This window comes from Leucoraja erinacea, chromosome 6 (assembly GCF_028641065.1).
Source record: "Leucoraja erinacea ecotype New England chromosome 6, Leri_hhj_1, whole genome shotgun sequence".
Lineage (NCBI taxonomy): Eukaryota > Metazoa > Chordata > Chondrichthyes > Rajiformes > Rajidae > Leucoraja > Leucoraja erinaceus.
Genome location: NC_073382.1, coordinates 81236775 through 81255893, shown reverse-complemented (window position 1 = coordinate 81255893; position 19119 = coordinate 81236775). Strand labels below are relative to the sequence as shown.

The 19119-nt window shown below is 43.9% G+C and overlaps 1 protein-coding gene across 2 annotated transcripts in view; it reads right to left on the bottom strand.

Moving 5' to 3' along the window:
• pgm2l1 (phosphoglucomutase 2-like 1) overlaps nt 1-19119 on the bottom strand; it is a 97537-nt gene that overhangs the window by 30549 nt on the left and 47869 nt on the right. For both annotated transcript variants that reach the window (XR_008723667.1, XM_055637422.1), the window contains exon 7: nt 6440-6629. Coding sequence is in view for 1 of the 2 variants with exons in the window: in XM_055637422.1 (XP_055493397.1) it covers nt 6440-6629 (190 nt within the window). In the remaining variant the exon portion in view is untranslated. The remainder of the gene's footprint in view (nt 1-6439; nt 6630-19119) is intronic.

Here is a 19119-nt window from a genome sequence, read left to right as displayed (position 1 = left end):
ATGACAATAAAACTCTCTAGCTTGTTTACACCAAAGATAGACACAAAATGCTGGAGTAACTCAGGGGGTCAGGCAGCAACTCTGGAAAGAAGGATGCGTGATGTTTTGGGTCTGAAGTAGGATGTCGACACGAAACGTCACCCATTCCTTCTCTCCAGAGATGCTGCCTGCCCCGCTGAGTTATTCTAGCATTTTGTGTCCATCTTCCTGTGTGTACTGTGCCGGGTATGAGGGAGAAACCTCATTATATTTGCAAAGCCCTGTGAAAAAAATCCACGTACAAGCCCAACATTCTTCAACTTTTCACCTCTTTGAAACTAGGGTTAAAAGTTTTTGTAAACTGGAGTCAGTATTTAGTTAAGACGACAAGACCTTGAAAGTAGAGGCAAAGCACTGCAGATGCTGTCTAATCCACAAAAGGACACAAAGAGTGCTAGTTGAAGAATTTTCCAGTCTGAAGAAGGATTTTCGGCCCGAAACGTTGCCTATTTCCTTCGCTCCATAGATGCTGCTGCACCCGCTGAGTTTCTCCAGCTTTTTTGTGTACCTTCGATTTTCCAGCATCTGCAGTTCCTTCTTGAACACAAGTGCCAGAGTTACTCGGCAAGTCAGGCAGCATCAGACTCTGAAGAAGGGTTCCGATCCAAACCATTGCCTGTCCATGAATGAATGATATTGGCCAAGTGTTCACATACAAAGAATTTGCCTTGGTGCTCTGCCCGCAAGTGACAGCATGACATACTGTGACAATAGACAATAGGAGCAGGAGTAGGCCATTCAGCCCTTCGCGCCGGCACCGCCATTCAATGTGATCATGGCTGATCACCCACAATCAGTACCCCGTTCCTGCCTTCTCCCCATATCCCCTCACTCCGTTATCTTCAAGAGCCCTGTCTAGATCTCTCTTGAAAGTATCCAGAGAACCAATCTCCACCGCTCTCTGAGGCAGAGAATTCCACAGACTCACAACTTTTTGTGAGAAAAAAAAGTGTTTCCTCGTCTCCGTTCTAAATGGCTTACCCCTTATTCTTAAACTGTGGCCCCTGGTTCTGGACTCCCCTAACATCCGGAACATGTTTCCTGCCTCTAGCATGTCCAAACCCTTAATAATCTTATATGTTTCAATAAGATCCCCTCACATCCTTCTGTACTCCAGAGTATACAAGCCCAACCCCATTCTCTCAGCATATGACAGTCCCGCCATCCTGGGAATTAACCTGGTGAACCTACGCCGCACTCCTTCAATAGCAAGAATGATCTTCCTCAAAATAGGCGACTAAAACTGCACACAATACTCCAGGTGCAGGTCTCAGACTGTGACGAGATGAAGCACAGGAGGGAGAGATTAGGAAGCTGAACCATCCCACCAACAATGAGAGAGCGGACCTGAGCTACCATCCACCTCATCGGAGTTTGCAGTTTCATTTTCTTGTCACGTGTACCGAGGTATAGTGAAAAGCTTTTGTTGCGTGCTATCTAATCTGCAGAAAGATCCTTGGACTATCTTTAAGAAAGAACTGCAGATGCTGGAAATATCAAAGGTAGACAAAAATGCTGGAGAAACTCAGCGGGCAAGGCAGCATCTATGGAGCTAAGGAATAGGTGACATTTCGGGTCGAGACCCAAAACATCACCTATTCCTTCGCTCCATAGATGCTGCCTCGCCCGCTGAGTTTCTCCAGCATTTTTATCTACTTTGGACTATCTTTGATCAGAATTTACCTTGCACTAGACATTATCCCCTTATCATGTATCTATACACTGTAATGACTCGATTGTAATCATGTATTGTCTTTCTGCTGACTAGTTAGCACGCAACAAAAGCTTTTCACTGTACCTCAGTACTCGTGACAATAAACTAAACTCAGAAAGGGAGCTTAGTAGAATCGTGTCAAGGCAGCAGTTTCTCCCTCAATATCAACGCAAGGACAGAGGTGGTCGCCAACTGCAGGCAGCAGTATGGTGTACAAGCCCCAATCTGTACCAATGGTGTTGAAGTGGAGATGGCCTAGAGCTTCCAAGTTCATAAGTGATAGGAGTAGAATTCGGCCATTCGGCCCATCAAGTCTACTCCGCCATTCAGTCATGGCTGATCTATCTCCCCCTCCTAACCCCATTCTCTGCCTTCTCCCCATAACCCCTGACACCCATACTAATCAAGAATCTATCTATCTCTGTCCTAAAAATATAGAAACATAGAAAATAGGTGCAGGAGTAGGCCATTCAATATGAAAATGGCTGATCATCTAAAATCAGTATCCCGTTCCTGCTTTCCCCCCCATATCCCTTGATTCCTTTAGTGAATTGGCCTCCACTGCGTCCTGGTGGTTCCAAAGTTCTTCCAATGATGGAGGCCACTGTGTTCTTCGGGACCTGCAATGCTGCAGAAATTGCTTTATACCCTTCCCCAGATCTGTGTCTCGACACAATCCTGTCTCGGAGGTCTAAGGACAATTTTTAGTGTCATAGCAAAGGGTCTGAATACTTAGGTAAATGTGATATTTCAGTTATTTCATTTTAATTACTTTGCAAAAATTTCTAAACACCTGTTTTTGCTTGTTTATTATGGGGTATTGTGTGTAGACTGATGATAAAAACATGAATTTAATCCATTTTAGAATAAGGCTGTAACATAGAAAAAGTGTGGGGATCTGAATACTTTCTGAATGCACTGTAAGTCCACAATAGGCCGAGGAAATTCACCATGCCCAATGACTCTTATCAATTTCTACAGATGCATCATAGAAAACATCCTATCCAGATGCGTCACAGAGACAACAACCTGGCTGCTCAACACCCGGCTTGAGATCTAACTATTCCTTTGGTTCATGTTTCATTCGCAAGAAGAAGAAGAAGAAGAAGAAGAAGAAGAAGAAGAAGAAGAAGAAGAAGAAGACCGCTTGATATAACATTGATATGTATTCTTCTTCTTCTTCTTCTTCTTCTTCTTCTTCTTCTTGCGAATGAAACATGAACCAAAGGAATAGTTAGATCTCAAGCCGGGTGTTGAGCAGCCAGGTTGTTGTCTCTGTGACGCACCTGGATAGGATGTTTTCTATGATGCATCTGTAGAAATTGATAAGAGTCATTGGGCATGTTGAATTTCCTCGGCCTTTTGTGGACTTACAGTAGGTATGTTACAAAACCTACCTGAATCGTGGCTGAGCATCTGCCCCACCCCTTGTGTGTGATTTTGGCGCTGTTTAGAGGGGGCGGGTTTAAAACGCGATTTTTACTAGGCTGTTGCAATCGAAAATGTTCAGCCTAGTAAATCATTAACGGAAAATCGCTGAAAGACCCCGTCGCAAAAGGTATTATTCGTTTTTATGGCCTTGTAAAATAGTTAGAGTAATTTAAAAACCACTATCTCACTCTGCAACCTCTCGCAGCCCCAGGGTTTTATAAAGCAAACAATTAAAGGTATGTACCTTATTTTTACATTAAATGGGGCATGTATATAACCCTGTAATTAAAGTTTTCTATAGCGAGTAGTTCATTTTGGGCTCTTTATATCCCGCAGTATTTTTCTGGGCATTTGAGGGCATAAATCTAGCGCAATGTGAACGTTCTAAACCAGCGCGTTCCACATGAACCCACTAGAAAGCCGATTTAAATTGACTTTAATTTACAGCAATTGAACACTAAATTCCTTCCATTTGGCCTATAAATTGATGTAAATGAGATTTAAAAATCATGTTTTATTGTGAATTATTTGTGAATATTATTTGGACACTTAGCCTATTTAAAAATGTTAATCATTTATTATGAAAAGGATAGATGTTTAGATCTAGTAAATTGAAGTTTGAAATTAGCTACAATTGGGTAACTAACTAATTATATGCTTTAATTTCAGGTCATCCAAGTTAGATTATTTTATATTGTTTCAGAATGCTTCAATCTATGATAACTGAAAATTTCATTCAGTTCTCTTAATTTTTAAGAAGGTTATGGGCTTTTGACTGTCCTCGATCACAGCTTTTTTGTTATGTCCATAGAAAATCAATAGGGAACAAGATGCTAATTTCCGAGTATGAAAATGGCCATAACTTTTTTATTACTTGAGATATGAAAGTGAATTATGTGTCAAATTAAACTTATTGTTATGCTTTATCTGATGGGATAAATTGCAGACTTGATTTTTTAAATCTCAAAATTTTGTAACATTGCTACTTACAGTGCATTCAGAAAGTATAATTGATATAACAATTGCTCACTGCAAGAAATTGCAGAGGTGTGAATGCAGGCCAGTCCATCACAGGCCAGTGAATGCCACCACCCCAACAACTCCATCTATACTTCACCCTGTCTCGGGGATAGTAGCCAACATAATCATGGACCGCTCACAACCCAGCCCTTCCCTCTTCTCAGCTCTTCTGTTGGACAGAAGATACAAAGGCTTGAAAGCACGCACCACCAGGTTCAAGGATAATTGCTTCCCCCTGCTGAGGGTGAACTCCCGATCTCCCAATCTACCTCGTTGAACCCCCTGGACTTAAAAAAAAAAATCTGCGATTTCTCTGCAGCTGTAATTCAGCAATCTGTTTATTCTCTCTCTGTGCATTAACTGACATACACATACTTCCATCTGGCAAAACTGACTTCATCCATTTCACCACGAACTTCCATCTGGCAAACCCATGTCCAAGACACCTCACACGCTCTTCGTCTCCTTCATGATTTCCGTTTTCCAGGCCCCCTCTTCCTCATCTTCACCATGGATGTCCAGTCACTCTAAACCTCCATCCCCCACCAGGAGGGTCTTAAAGCCCTCCGTTTCTTCCTCGACCGCAGAACCAACCAATCCCCGCCTACCGATACTCTCCTCTGCCTGGTCCTTACCCTCAACAACTTTTCCATTGACTCCTCCCATTTCCTCCAAATCCAAGGCGTAGCTATGGGCACGCGTGTGGGCCCTAGCCCCAAACTCTACCTCCGCTACATCGACGACTGCATTGTTGCTACCTCCCGCACCCATGCAGAACTCACTGACTTCATCCATTTCACTATGGACTTAATTCTGGCAAAATTAACAACATTCATACACGTGTATGCTATGAGTACCCTGCAAGGTTTTTCACTGAGTCTTGGTACATGTGATAATAATACTAATACCAAATGGATTAAATTATATCAGCACATATTATATCACCCCCCCCCCCCCCATCTCACTAAATCAGAGATTGAGAGTCATGCAGCATGGAAAATAAATTACATTAGGCATTGATTCCTCACCAACCATCGACTACCCACTTACACTAACCCCACACTTATCCCATTTTCACCCATCCCACATTCTCAGTAACTCCCCGCAGATTCTACCATTCACAGCGGCCAATTAAACAACCAATCTGGACGTCTTTGACGTGGTAGTAAACCGGGGCACTCGGATAAAACCCACGCCGGTCACGGGGAGAAGATGAAAACACCATGCAGACAGCGCTGGGGTCAGGATTATACCGGGGTTACAGGAACTGTGAAGCAGCAACTCTTCCAGCCGCACTTTAAATCGAGGATTTGCAAAACCTTCTCCATCACTTGTCTTTAGATTGCTGCGCAAAGCCCCCAGGTACGGGACAGACTTCACTTTCTGTTCAAGGGTCGGAAGAAGGGTCTCGACCGAAACGTCGCCCATTCCTTCTATCCAGAGATGCTGCCTGTCCCACTGAGTTACACCAGCTTTTCGTGTCAATCTTCAGTGATAGACAATAGACAATAGGTGCAGGAGTAGACCATTTGGCCCTTCAGGCCAGCACCACCATTCAATGTGATCATGGCTGATCATCCCCAATCAGTACCCCGTTCCTGCCTTCTCCTCTTATCACCTGACTCCGCTATCTTTAAGAGCCCTATCTAGCTCTCTCTTGAAAGTATCTAGAGAACTGGCCTCCACCGCCCTCTGAGGCAGAGAATTCCAGACTCACAACTCTCTGTGTGAAGAAGTGTTTCCTCATCTGTTCTAAATGTTTTTCTACATCTCCGTTCCAAATTGCTTACTCCTTATTCTTAAACTGTGGCCCCTGGTTCTGGACTCCCCAACATCGGGAACATGTTTCCTGCCTCTTGAGTGTCCAAACCCATAATAATCTTATATGTTTCAATAAGATCCTCTCTCATTTTTCTAAATTCCAGTGTATACAAGCCCAGCCGCTCCATTCTCTCAGCATATGACAGTCCCGCCATCCTGGGAATTAACCTGATGAAACTACGCTGCACTCCCTCAATAGCAAAAATGTCCTTCTTCAAATTTGGAGACCAAAACTGCACACAAGGAAATACATGTGATCAAGGAATCAGCCATTTGCTTAGAAAGCCATTTGTTCAAGAGAGAGTCAGATTTAGGCTTAGGGCTAACGGAATAAAGGGATGAGGGGAGAAAGCAGGAACGGGGTACTGATTGTGGATGATCTAAGTTTCCAAAACATGGAAGAGTGATTGTTACCAGCACACATTCGCCCTCCTCTGGATTGGGACATTTGACAGTGGAAAACTCGGGGTCTGGATCCTTCTGCTCCAGAACTGGAATGGGTGGAGCGAAGCCAAACGCCTTGAACGCCGCCTGCACATAGTCGTGCCCAACGCCGTGGAAGGAAGTGTGCACAAACTTGACTGACGTCTTGCTGTTGAGTTCTCTAAATGGGAGGAAAGAAGCATCTCAGTGTCCAACACTCCACCGGGTTAAAGCAGCACGTGTTCAGACAGTAACAATATCAAGGACAAGTACACTTTCAATGGATTCGTGTTGGTGTCAGAGAACAGCTCATCGTTGTAAAGAATACAAACCTTTTCCAAAGCACCAGCATCAAACCATCTCTCACCCAGCATTTAAATATAGATTTTTATTAACAGGTATTATTGGTAAGAAAAGGAACAGGAAATGGGGGAGAGTCATAGAGTTATACAGCACGGAAACAGGCCCTTCGATCCATCTTGTCCCTGCTAACCAAGTTGACATCTTGGGTAGGCCCATGCACCTGCACTTGGCCGATATGCCTCTAAACCCATATATCTGTCCAAATGTCTTTTAAACAGTAAAAGAAGCGAGTTCACATGATGCCCAGTCTAAAAAGTTAGCAATTAAAGATAAAGGGAGTAATGGGGAGACCCTGGAAGTAGAAATAATGACTGTCCACAGATGCATTGTAGGAATCATAATGTCAGGTTGCATCACAGCTTGATTTAGGAACAGCTCTGTCCAAGACTAAGAAATTGCAGAGTTGTACATGTAGTCCAGTCCATCACACAGATCAGACTCCGATATGACTCTGTCTACACTACGCTGCCTCAGAAAAGCAGCCAACATAATCAAGGACATGTCCACATCCCGGTCATTCCCTCTTCTCCCTGCTCCCATTGGGCAGAAGCATGAAAGCGCGCACCGCCAGACACTGGAACAGCTTTTTCCACTCTGTGACGAGGCTTCCATAAGCTACTAGACCTATGTGGAGATTGGACCTAGTCAATGGAACTGATGCACTACATGCTTAGAACTATATTCCGCACTCTCTACCTCTTATAGTTTTTGGCCTTGATTGTAATTATGTATGGTATGTCTGATAGCATGCAAAAACAAAATGTTTCACTACAACTCAGTACGTGGTGGTAATAAACCTAAACCTATTGAGAGGTTTTATTGAAGATCTTATTGAAACATATAAAATTATTAAGGGTTTGGACACGCTAGAGGCAGGAAACATGTTCCCGATGTTGGGGGAGTCCAGAACCAGGGGCCAGTTTAAGAATAAGGGGTAAGCCATTTAGAACGGAGACAAGGAAACATCTTTTCACACAGAGAGTTGTGAGTCTGTTGAATTATCTGCCTCAGAGGGCGGTGCAGGCCCGTTCTCTGGATACTTTCAAGAGGGAGCTAGGTAGGGCTCTTAAAGATAACAGAGTCAGAAGATATGGGAAGAAGGCAGGAACGGGGTACTGATTGGGGATGATCAGCCATGATCACATTGAATGGCGGTGCTGGCTCGAAGGGCCGAATGGCCTACTCCTGCACCTATTGTCTATTGGGAGCTACATCAGAAAGTACAGATAACATTTGTAAAAATATATTTGGACAGGTGCTTGGATAAGAAAGGTTTAGATGGAGACACGAGGATCTGCAGATGCTGTAATTTTGCGTTGAACACAAAGTGCTGGAGGAACTCAGGGGTCAGGCAGCATCCGTGGAGGAAATGGACAGGCAACGTTTCGGGTCAGGACCCCTCTTCAGACTGATGGAGATGGGGTAGAAAGCTGGAAAAAAGATGGGGGCGGGAAAAAGCCTGCTAAATTAACGATTTAGACGAGGGAATTAAATGTAACATCTCCATGTTTACTGATGACACAAAGCTGGGTGGCAGTGTGAGCTGCGAGGAGGATGCTGTGAGGTTGCAGCGTGCCTTGGATAGGTTGGGTGAGTGGGCAGATGCAATGCCAGATGCAATATAATGTGGATAAAAGTGAGGTTATCCAATTTGGTGGCAAGAACAGGGGGCAGATTATTATCTGAATTGTGTCAGATTAGGAAAAGGGGAGGTGCAACGAGACCTGGGTGTCCTTGTACATTAGTCACTGAAAGTAAGCATGCAGGTACAGCAGGCAGTGAATAAAGCTAATGGCATGTTGGCCTTCATTGCAAGAGGATTTGAGTTTAGGAGCAAGGAGGTCCTACTACAGTTGTACAGGGCCCTGGTGAGACCACATCTGGAGTATTGTGTACAATTTTGGACTCCTAATTTGAAGAAGGACACTATTGCAATTGAGGGAGTGCAGTGTAGGCTCACCAGGATAATTCCCAGGATGGCGGGACTGACATATGATGAAAGAATGGGTCGATTGGGCTTGTATTCACTAGAATTTAGGATGGGAGAGGATCTTACAGAAACATATAACATTCTTAAAGGATTGGGCAGGCTAGATGCAAAAAAAATGTTGCCAATGTTGGGGGAGTCCAAAACCATGGGTCACAGTTTAAGAATAAAGGGTAGGGCATTCAGGACTGAGATGAGGAAAAACATTTTCACCCAGAGAGTTGCGAGTCTGTGGAATTTCTGCCACAGAAGGCAGTGGAGGCCAATTCACTGGATGTTTTCAAGAGAGAGTTAGATTTAGCTCTTAGGGCTAACATAATCAAGATATATGGGGAAATAGCAGGAACGGGGTACTGATTTTGGATGATCAACCATCATCATATTGAATGGCGGTGCTGCCTCCAGAGATGCTGCCTGTCCCACCGAGTTACTCCAGCATTTTGTGCCTAAATATGATCTGCCTCGATCTTTGATCCCTATGGATATTTTGATTTATTATGATGAGGTCGAATACAGAGACAGGATCTTGTTCGAATTATGAAACATAAATAGAAAGTGCTGGAAATAGCGGGCAAGTCAGGCAGCATTGTGCACTGGGAGAACCTGAATTGTTCTGGGTCGTCGACCCTTTATCAGAGCAGGAAGGTCCAGACAATATTTCTGGGTCACACCCAAGATAACAAATAAAGCTGGAGTAACCCAGCGGGACAAGAGGAGTTGAGTATAGGAGGAGTATATAGAGGTCCTTCTGCAGTTGTATAGGGCCCTAGTGAGACCACACCTGGAGTATTGTGTGCAGTTTTGGTCCCCTAATTTGAGATAAGACATTCTTGCTATTGAGGGAGTGCAGCGTAGGTTTACTAGGTTAATTCCCGGGATGGCGGGACTGTCATATGCTGAGAGAATGGAGCAGCTGGGCTTGTACACTCTGAAATTTAGAAGGATGAGAGGATATCTTATTGAAACATTTAAGATTATTAAGGATTTGGACACGCTAGAGGCAGGAAACATGTTCCTGATGTTGGGGGAGTCCAGAACCAGGGGCCACAGTTTAAGAATAAGGGGTAAGTCATTTAGAACGGAGATGAGGAAACACTTCTTCACACAGAGAGTTGTGAGTCTGTGGAATTCTCTGTCTCAGAGGGCGGTGGAGACCAGTTCTCTGGATACTTTCAAGAGAGAGCTAGATAGGGTTCTTAAAGATAGCGGGGTTATGGGGAGAAGGCAGGAACGGGGTACTGATTGGGGATGATCAGCTATGATCACATTGAATGGCGGTGCTGACTTGAAGGGCCGAATGGCCTACTCCTGCACCGATTGTCTATTGGGACAGGCAGCATCTCTGGAGAGAAAGAGACTTTTCTTCAGACCTGCACGTCTTTGGAGTGTGTGAGGAAACCAAAACACCCGGAGAAAACCAACGCAGGTCACGGGGAGAATGTACAAACTCCGTACAGAGTCAGGATCGAACCTGGGTCTCTGGCGCTGTGAGACAGCGATTCTACTGCTGCGCCACTGCGCCGCTCTATTAATTCTTCCCACTCTCATCTGAATCCCGACTCAAACGGATTCTAACGAAAGGTACCGACCCCCAAAACATCATCTGTCCATCCCCTGAAGATGAGGCACAAAATGCTGGAATAACTCAGCGGGACAGGCAGCATCTCTGGAGAGAAGGAATAGGTGACGTTTTGGGTCGAGACCCTTCTGCAGACTGAGAGTCAGGGGCGAGGGAGCCTAGAGATATGGAAGGGTAAGGTGTGAAAACAACAGATCAAAGCAGATGATGATAAGGAATTGTAGAATGGTGCATTGTTCGCTGAGGGGAAGGTGACAAGGAGGCAATTAAACAGTAAAATTAATCAGGACAGAGAAACTAGTCGGAAGAACTAGGGTGGGGGAGGGACGGAGAGAGAGGGAAAGCAAGGATTACTTGAAGCTGGAGAAATCAAAATTCTTACTGCTGGGTTGTAAACTGCCGAAGCGAAATACGGGGTGCTGTTCTTCAAATTTGCGTTGGGCTTCAGTCTGACGGAAAGGTCAATGTGGGAATGGGAGTGTGAGTGTGAGTTAAAATGTTTAGCAACCAGGAGACTGCGTACATCTAGGCGGACTGAGCACTCTCGGTATGAGCAGACAGAGGATCGGAGTTGGTGAGCTGTGTAAGGGTTTGACAATACACGGTGAAAAATGCGGGCAGTTGATTCAGAAGGTTATTTTACTTCGGAGTCACGTGTGACCACGTGAAGAATGCCCTGGCGTAGATGTGCAATGCATACTTCGAAATGAACTGCTTTCGAAAGTTCGCCATCAGACTTGCCTTAACTCCCAAATTTGCAGGCTTATTCAAGGCCAGCAATGTCCAGCCGCCGAATCTTCTCTTCGGGGAAGACCTACCCAAACAGGTAAAAGACCTGGATGAGGAAGCAAAAGCTGTCGGACTAATCAATGTACCAACGACGAGCAAAGCTTAATCGTTTTGGCGACAACACCCCTACGCCTCCATCAGCAGTAAGCGATTCACTGACGCTGGTGGCAGCTCGAAAGCTGATTCTCTGGGCAGATTCTCTGGTCTTCTAGGCCAAGGCACAAGCCGGCCCTCAGGGAAAATGCGCATCCACGCACCCCAGCTGTCCTACCCTCCAAATCTCGAGGACGGAAATAGAACCCGCATCAGGTGCCTTTGGGCTTACCATAAGACCACCGGTAACCATGGAGGTAGGTGGGTCTGGTTCTTTCCAAAACATGGGTTGTGTGGACCAGTTACAAGTTGATGAAATGTTAATAGGATAACATCAGATCAGTTTATACTGCACAGTATAAAAGGGTTCCAAATTGAACTTTCCTTTAACTCATTGCCACCCATACTATATACACCAAGTTGGTCATTTATTCATTCCAAACAAAAAGGTTTGGATATACAAGCAGATATCCAAACAAGTAAAAGATCTGGATGAGGAAGCAAAAGCTGTCGGGTTAATTAAAGCACCCACGATGAGCAAAGCTTCACCGTTTCGGCGACGACACCCTGCGCCTCCAAAAAAGAAAGATGGAGGATGTCGGATCATCCTTGATTTAACTCATATGTGCAGTATAGACATTTAAAAATGAAAAACTTTGTTACTGTCCAACAACTGATTCTCAAAGGATGCTTTATGGCATGCATCAATCTCAAAGATGCATACTATTCAGTTCCCATTCACAGGGATCATCGGAGATATTTGAAATTTAGCTGGATGGGGCAATGATAGCAGTTTAAAGCGTTGCAAAATGGGCTAACTTCAGCTCCCAGGTTATTTACCAAATTACTAAAGCCGGTGCTTGGGCTGCTCAGAGCTCAAAAACACATTGTTATGGCCTATCAGGATGATATTCTAAAACGCTGTATTTGGCTAAATTAGCTGTTTCAGCCGTGAAACTAATATTTGAGAAATTGAGGTTTCTCATCCATCCAGTTAATTTAAGTTGATACCAACTAGAGTTATTGATTATTTCGAATTTACCTTTAACTCTATTAATTTGTCTGTGACACTGTCCGGGGGAAAGAGATTAGAATTAATAGAAGCCTGTAACAACCTTGTTGTTATGAAGCAGCCTTCTATTCGTCAGGTGGCTAGTGTAATTGGCAATATAGTGGCTGTTTTTCCAGCTGCGCAATTTGGGCCTTTGCATTATCAGAACTTACAATGTGCAAATGAGCAAGCTCTCAAGTACCATTTAGGTAATTGTCAACAGACCTATGCTATTACCAGCTGAAGCTATCAGAGTTACAATGCTGGACGAACAGTATTCAGCATTGCTCCAGTAACAGAGGCAGATGGGATGTGCATGAGCTACCAATTCTTCAGTTATATAGTATCAACTACCTAGAGACACGGGGGGGGCATTCTATTTGTTTAAAGGCTTATTGTGTGAATATGCATAATCTGTATGCTCAACTACAAGTTGATAACACTATGGTGGTGGCATATATTAATCACATGGGTGGAATCAAGTTAGTATCCTGTGATAGTTTACCTAACCTCATTTGGCGCTGGTGTATCGTCACATAAAATCAATGACATTGTTGCTCGATATAGAACACCGAATATCGATTTGTTTGCGTCTAGGCTCAATCACCTGTTGCAAAAATGTGGCATGGGAGCCACACCCAGGGCCAGTGGCGATAATGCATTCTCGCTACACGGAGGAGGAATGTTCTTTTATGCCTTTCCTCCATTTTGCCTCATCAGTCGGATCTTGCAAAAAATCCAGCAAGATTCCGCGTCAGGCATTTTTGTAGTGCCTGACTGGCCTATGCAGCCATGGTTCCCGCTGATGTTGGGAATGATAATAGAACCGTATATGGTTATTTCTAAACACAAAAATTTGCTGGTTCATCCCATGACTCGGGAAGCCATCCTCTGCATGACTTGCAGACTCTAAGAAGACCGTTCCTGGGGCTCGGGTTGTCAGACCGAACCATGCTCACTGCAGCTTGCAGGGATAGCACCAAAAAAGCAGTACATTTCCTCATCAGGAGATGGGAAGTGTGTTGTTTAAATGCTAATATAACATATAATACAGCGCGGATAACTGACGTCTTGGAGTTCATTTTCAAATGGGTCTTTGACAAAAAATTAAGTTATAGTGCCATTAACTGTGCCAAAAGTGCCTTCTCATCATATTTGCTGCAGGGATCGGGACCCACTCTGTCGGGTCTCACCATCTGATATCCAGATTTATGAAGGATATCTTTAACACAATTTCTCCCAGGCCCAGGTACACGGAAGTATGGGATATTAACATTGTGTTAACACTACTTCGCCGGTGGGCCCCAGCTACATCCTTATTTTTGCTCATGGCGCTGGTTCAGCGCAACGCGTCCAGTCGTTGCATAAGCTACAGCTGAACAGCATTTTGCATTTCGTTGTCTCTGTACTGTACACTGACAATGACAATTAAAATTGAAATTGAATCTGAACAGAATGGTTATATCTACCAACATAATAACGTTCTATGTAAATGAGTTATTAAACTAAGCAGACCTAAAGCTGGAATTTCTGGCATATCCTAAAGTTGGGCCTAAAGCTGGAATTTCTGGCATATCCCATAGACCATGGATTGTGTGTGTTGTCACACATATTCATCAACATTTTAAGGCTACAAAGAAACTTAGAGGCACAGAGCTGGCAATGTTCGTTAGCCACAAAAAAACACACAAGAGGGTTTCAGTGCAGTCCATTTCCAGATGGTTTAGATATGTATTGGCTTGTGCAGGAGTGAACACTGATGTTTTTAAATCTCACTCCACCAGGGTTGCGATAACATCAGCAGCAAGGTTCATGGAGGTTCTGCTGGACCACACCCTAGCGACAGTAGGATGGTCAAATGAGCGGACTTTCCAAACCTTTTATAATAAACCGATTGCCAGGCCGGGTTCGTTTGCCAACTCAAGTTTAAGTTCTATTTGCTTGTGATTTGCTTATTATTAGCATCAGCATGTTTTAAATCTATGTCGTGTCTGAATGCATTATTAGTTTTTCAAGCATTTCTGGTCAACTGAAATCTTCACGTAGTCACTCACGTGACTCCTAAATAAAATAGGAAGATTAAACGAGAACTTACCAGTTTGAAGTTTGATCTTTTTTATGAGGAGTTACGATGAGGGATTACGTGTCCTCTGCTCCCAACCCTCTTTTCATAAAGGTTATGTGGTAGTTCTAGTTTCTCGAATCTTCCTATAATCAGTTCAATAACTGTTATCTACGATTTCACACCGCTGTTTTGGAGATTGACGCGCATGTGGGCTGGCGGGCTTCTTCACGTAATCCGTCATCGTAACTCCTCATAAAATAAAGATCAAACTTCAAACTGGTAAGTTCTTGTTTAATCTTCCTATTAATGGGCACATGGAAGGCACAGGTTCCATTGTGTCCTCAAGAAGAAACATAAATGCTGTTGTAGAATTAACAATGGGTAAAAAAAAATCCAGCATGGAACTAAGGGAAAAAATGGCAGAGTGCTGGAGTAACTCAGCGGGTCAGGCAGCATCTGTGGAGAACATGGATAGGTGACGTTTCACAGAGTGCTGGAGTAACTCAGCGGGTCAGGCAGCATCTGTGGAGAACATGGATAGGTGACGTTTCACAGAGTGCTGGAGCAAATTTTTCAGTGACCTGATACGTCAGTCAATGATGCCGGCAGTCGCCGAAAAAAATCGCCAAGTGGGGCAGGCCCTTTAGACAGACTTGGAATTATTTTCCTTGAAATGCTGGCAGACCTGATAGAAGTAAATAAAATTATGAGAGGCGTAGATAGCGTAGTCAGAACCTTTACCGCCAGAGTGAAAATATCAAATATTTGAGAGCATAGTCTTAAGTTGAGAGGAGCTAAGTTTAACGAAGATGTGCGGAGCAAGTTTTTTTTTTTTTTTACACAGTGCCTGAAACGTGCTGTCAGGGTGGTGGTTTAGGCACATCTGAAAACTGTATATGTGGGTAATATACTACAATGCACAGAATTTATTTTCATGTTCATGTCATAGGAGCAGAATTAGGCCATTTGGCCCATCAAGTCTACTCCGCCATTCAATCATAGGGTCATGGAGTGATACAGTGTGGAAACAAGGCCCTTCGGCCCAACTTGCCCATATCTCCCAGCTACACTAGTCCCAATTGCCTGCCCTTGGTCCATATCCCTCCAAACCTGTCCCAACCATGTACCCGTCTAACTGTTTCGTAAACAATGGGATAGTCCCAGCCTCAACTACCTCCTTGGGAAGCTTGATCCATACACCCACCACCGTTTGTGTGAAAAGGTTACCCCTCGGATTCCTATGTTTAAGAAGGAACTGCAGATGCTGGAAAATCGAAGGTAGACAAAAATGCTGGAGAAACTCAGCGGGTGAGGCGGCATCTATGAAGCAAAGGAAATAGGGGATGTTTCAAGGGTCTCGACCTGAAACGTCGCCTATTTCCTTCGCTCCATAGATGCTGCCTCACCCGCTGAGTTTCTCCAGCATTTTTGTCTACCATCAGATTCCTATGAAATCTTTTCCCCTTCACCTTGAACCGATGTCCTCTGGTCCTCGATTCTCCTATTCTGGGCAAGAGACTCTGCATGATCAGCCAATCTCTCAATACCATTCTCCTGCCTTCTCCCCATTACCTTAATTTCTGCTCAAACGGAAATCGATTTAAAGAGTGGTAATTAGGAAAAGAAAAGGAGAAAGAAGTAGGAGAAAGGATGAGGGAAAATTAGGAGATCCAGGCAAGTTTCAAGTTGAGTTTATTGCCAAATACAAGAGTACAGTGGATACAGATACATGGAAATGTCACTTCCAGTGGCACCAGGGATATAGACACACACACACAAAACAAATCATACATAAAGTACATATAACATTCAAAAGGATAAGACTGCAAAAAACAAGAGTTTAATGCAAAAACAATTAGAAAGAGAAAATACACCATAGCATTGCAAGAGAGGGGGAATGGTGTTGAGGGAAATGGAGGGGGGAAGAGAGTGAGAGAGAAACAGTGGCGCAGCGGTAGAGTTGCTGCCTTACAACGAATGGAGACCCTGATCGATCCTGACTACGGATGCTGTCTGTACGGAGTTTGTACGTTCTCCCCGTGACCTGCGTGGGTTTTCTCCATGATCTTCGGTTTCCTCCCACACTCCAAAGACGTACAGGTATGTAGGTTAATCGGTTTGCTAATGTAAAAAATTTCCCTAGTGGGTATAGGATAGTGTTAATGTGCAGGGATCGCTGGTCGGCGCGGACCCCGGAAAGGGCCTGTTTCCTCACTGTATCTCTAATCTAAAAACTAAAGAAAAACGCAGAACTGTCCATTGGTTATGGAACAAGTGTAAGGAAGGCAAATTCAATGCTAGCATTTACATCAAGAGGACTGTAATACAAAAACAGAGATGTAATACTGAGGCTCTGTAATGTTTTAAAAAGGTGGGAACTGAATGAAAGTTATTTTCTTCCTGTAACAAAGATCCCTTGATTGGGTGGGAGATTGCAACATTCACGTGGTCCGTCCTGTTTCTACGAATGCAATTAACCTAGCGTGCACAGTCAAATAAGATCAAATAGAGCAAGTTGTCCTACAACTTTAGGCTGTGCACGCCATATGCATGAAGAACTCCCTTGATAATCTAAGTGTAATTTAGTTTAGAGATACAGCATAGAAACAGGTCCTTCAGTTCGCCGAGTTCACACTGACCACTGATCACCTGTTCACACTAGTTCTATGATATAGAAACATAGAAATTAGGTGCAGGAAGTAGGCCATTCGGCCCTTCGAGCCTGGACTCAATATGATCATGGCTGATCATCCAACTCAGTATCCCATACCTGCCTTCTCTCCATACCCTCTGATCCCCTTAGCCACAAGGGCCACATCTAACTCCCTCTTAAATATAGCCAATGAACTGGCCTCAGCTTCCCTCTGTGGCAGAGAGTTCCAGAGATTCACCACTCTCTGTGTGAAAAAAGTTTTTCTCATCTCGGTTTTAAAGGATTTTCCCCCTTATCCTTAAGCTGTGACCCCTTGTCCTGGACTGCCCCAATATCGGGAACAATCTTCCTGCATCCAACCTGTTCAACCCCTTAAGAATTTTGTAAGTTTTTATAAGATCCCCTCTCAATCTCCTAAATTCTAGAGAGTATAAACCAAGTCTATCCAGGATTTCTACATTAGAGAGTCCTGACATCCCAGGAATCAGTCTGGCGAACCTTCTCTGCACTCCCTCTATGGCAATAATGTCCTTCCTCAGATTTGGAGACCAAAACTGTACGCAATACTCCAGGTGTGGTCTCACCAAGACCCTGTACAACTGCAGTAGAACCTCCCTGCTCCTATACTCAAATCCTTTTGCTATGAAAGTTAACATACCATTCGCTTTCTTCACTGCCTGCTGCACCTGCATGCCTACTTTCAATGACTGGTGTACCATGACACCCAGGTCTCGCTGTATCTCCCCTTTTCCTAATCGGCCACCATTTAGATAACAGTCTGCTTTCCTGTTTTTGCCACCAAAATGGATAACCTCACATTTATCCACATTATACTGCATCTGCCAAACATTTGCCCACTCACTCAGCCTATCCAAGTCACCTTGCAGTCTCCTAGCATCCTCCTCACAGCTAACACTGCCCCCCAGCTTAGTGTCATCCGCAAACCTGGAGGTATTGCCTTTAATTCCCTCATCCAGATCATTAATATATATTGTAAATAGCTGGGGTCCCAGCACTGAGCCTTGTGGTACCTCACTAGTCACTGCCCGCCATTGTGAAAAGGACCCGTTTACTCCTACTCTTTGCTTCCTGTTTCCCAGCCAGTTCTCTTTCCACATCAACAGTGAACCCCCAATGCCGTGTGGTTTAAGTTTGTATACTAATCTCTTATGTGGGACCTTGTCGAAAGCCTTCTGGAAGTCCAGATACACCACATCCACTGGTTCTCCCCTATCCACGCTACTAGTTACATCCTCGAAAAATTCTATAAGATTCGTCAGACATGTGACCTTTCGTAAATCCATGCTGACTTTGTCCAATGATTTCACCACTTTCCAAATGTGCTGCTATCCCATCTTTAATAACTGACTCTAGCAGTTTCCCCACTACCGATGTTAGACTAACTGGTCTGTAATTCCCCGTTTTCTCTCTCCCTCCGTTCTTAAAAAGTGGGGTTACGTTTGCTACCCTCCAATCCTCAGGAACTACTCCAGGATCTAAAGAGTTTTTTAAGATTATTACTAATGCATCCACTATTTCTGGAGCTACTTCCTTAAGTACTCTGGGATGCAGCCTATCTGGCCCTGGGGATTAATCAGCCTTTAATCCATTCAATTTACCCAACACCACTTCCCGACTAACCTGGATTTCACTCAATTCCTCCAACTCCTTTGACCCGCGGTCCCCTGCTATTTCCGGCAGATTATTTATGTCTTCCTTAGTGAAGACGGAACCAAAGTAGTTATTCAATTGGTCCGCCATATCCTTGTTCCCCATGATCAACTCACCTGTTTCTGACTGCAAGGGACCTACATTTGTTTTAACTAATCTCTTTCTTTTCACATATCTATAAAAACATTTGCAGTCAGTTTTTATGTTCCCTGCCAGTTTTCTTTCATAATCTATTTTTCCTTTCCTAATTAAGCCCTTTGTCCTCCTCTGCTGGTCTCTGAATTTCTCCCAGTCCTCTGGTATGCTGCTTTTTCTGGCTAATTTGTACGCATCATCCTTCGCTTTGATACTATCCCTGATTTCCCTTGTTATCCACGGATGCACTACCTTCCCTGATTTATTATTTTGCCAAACTGGGAT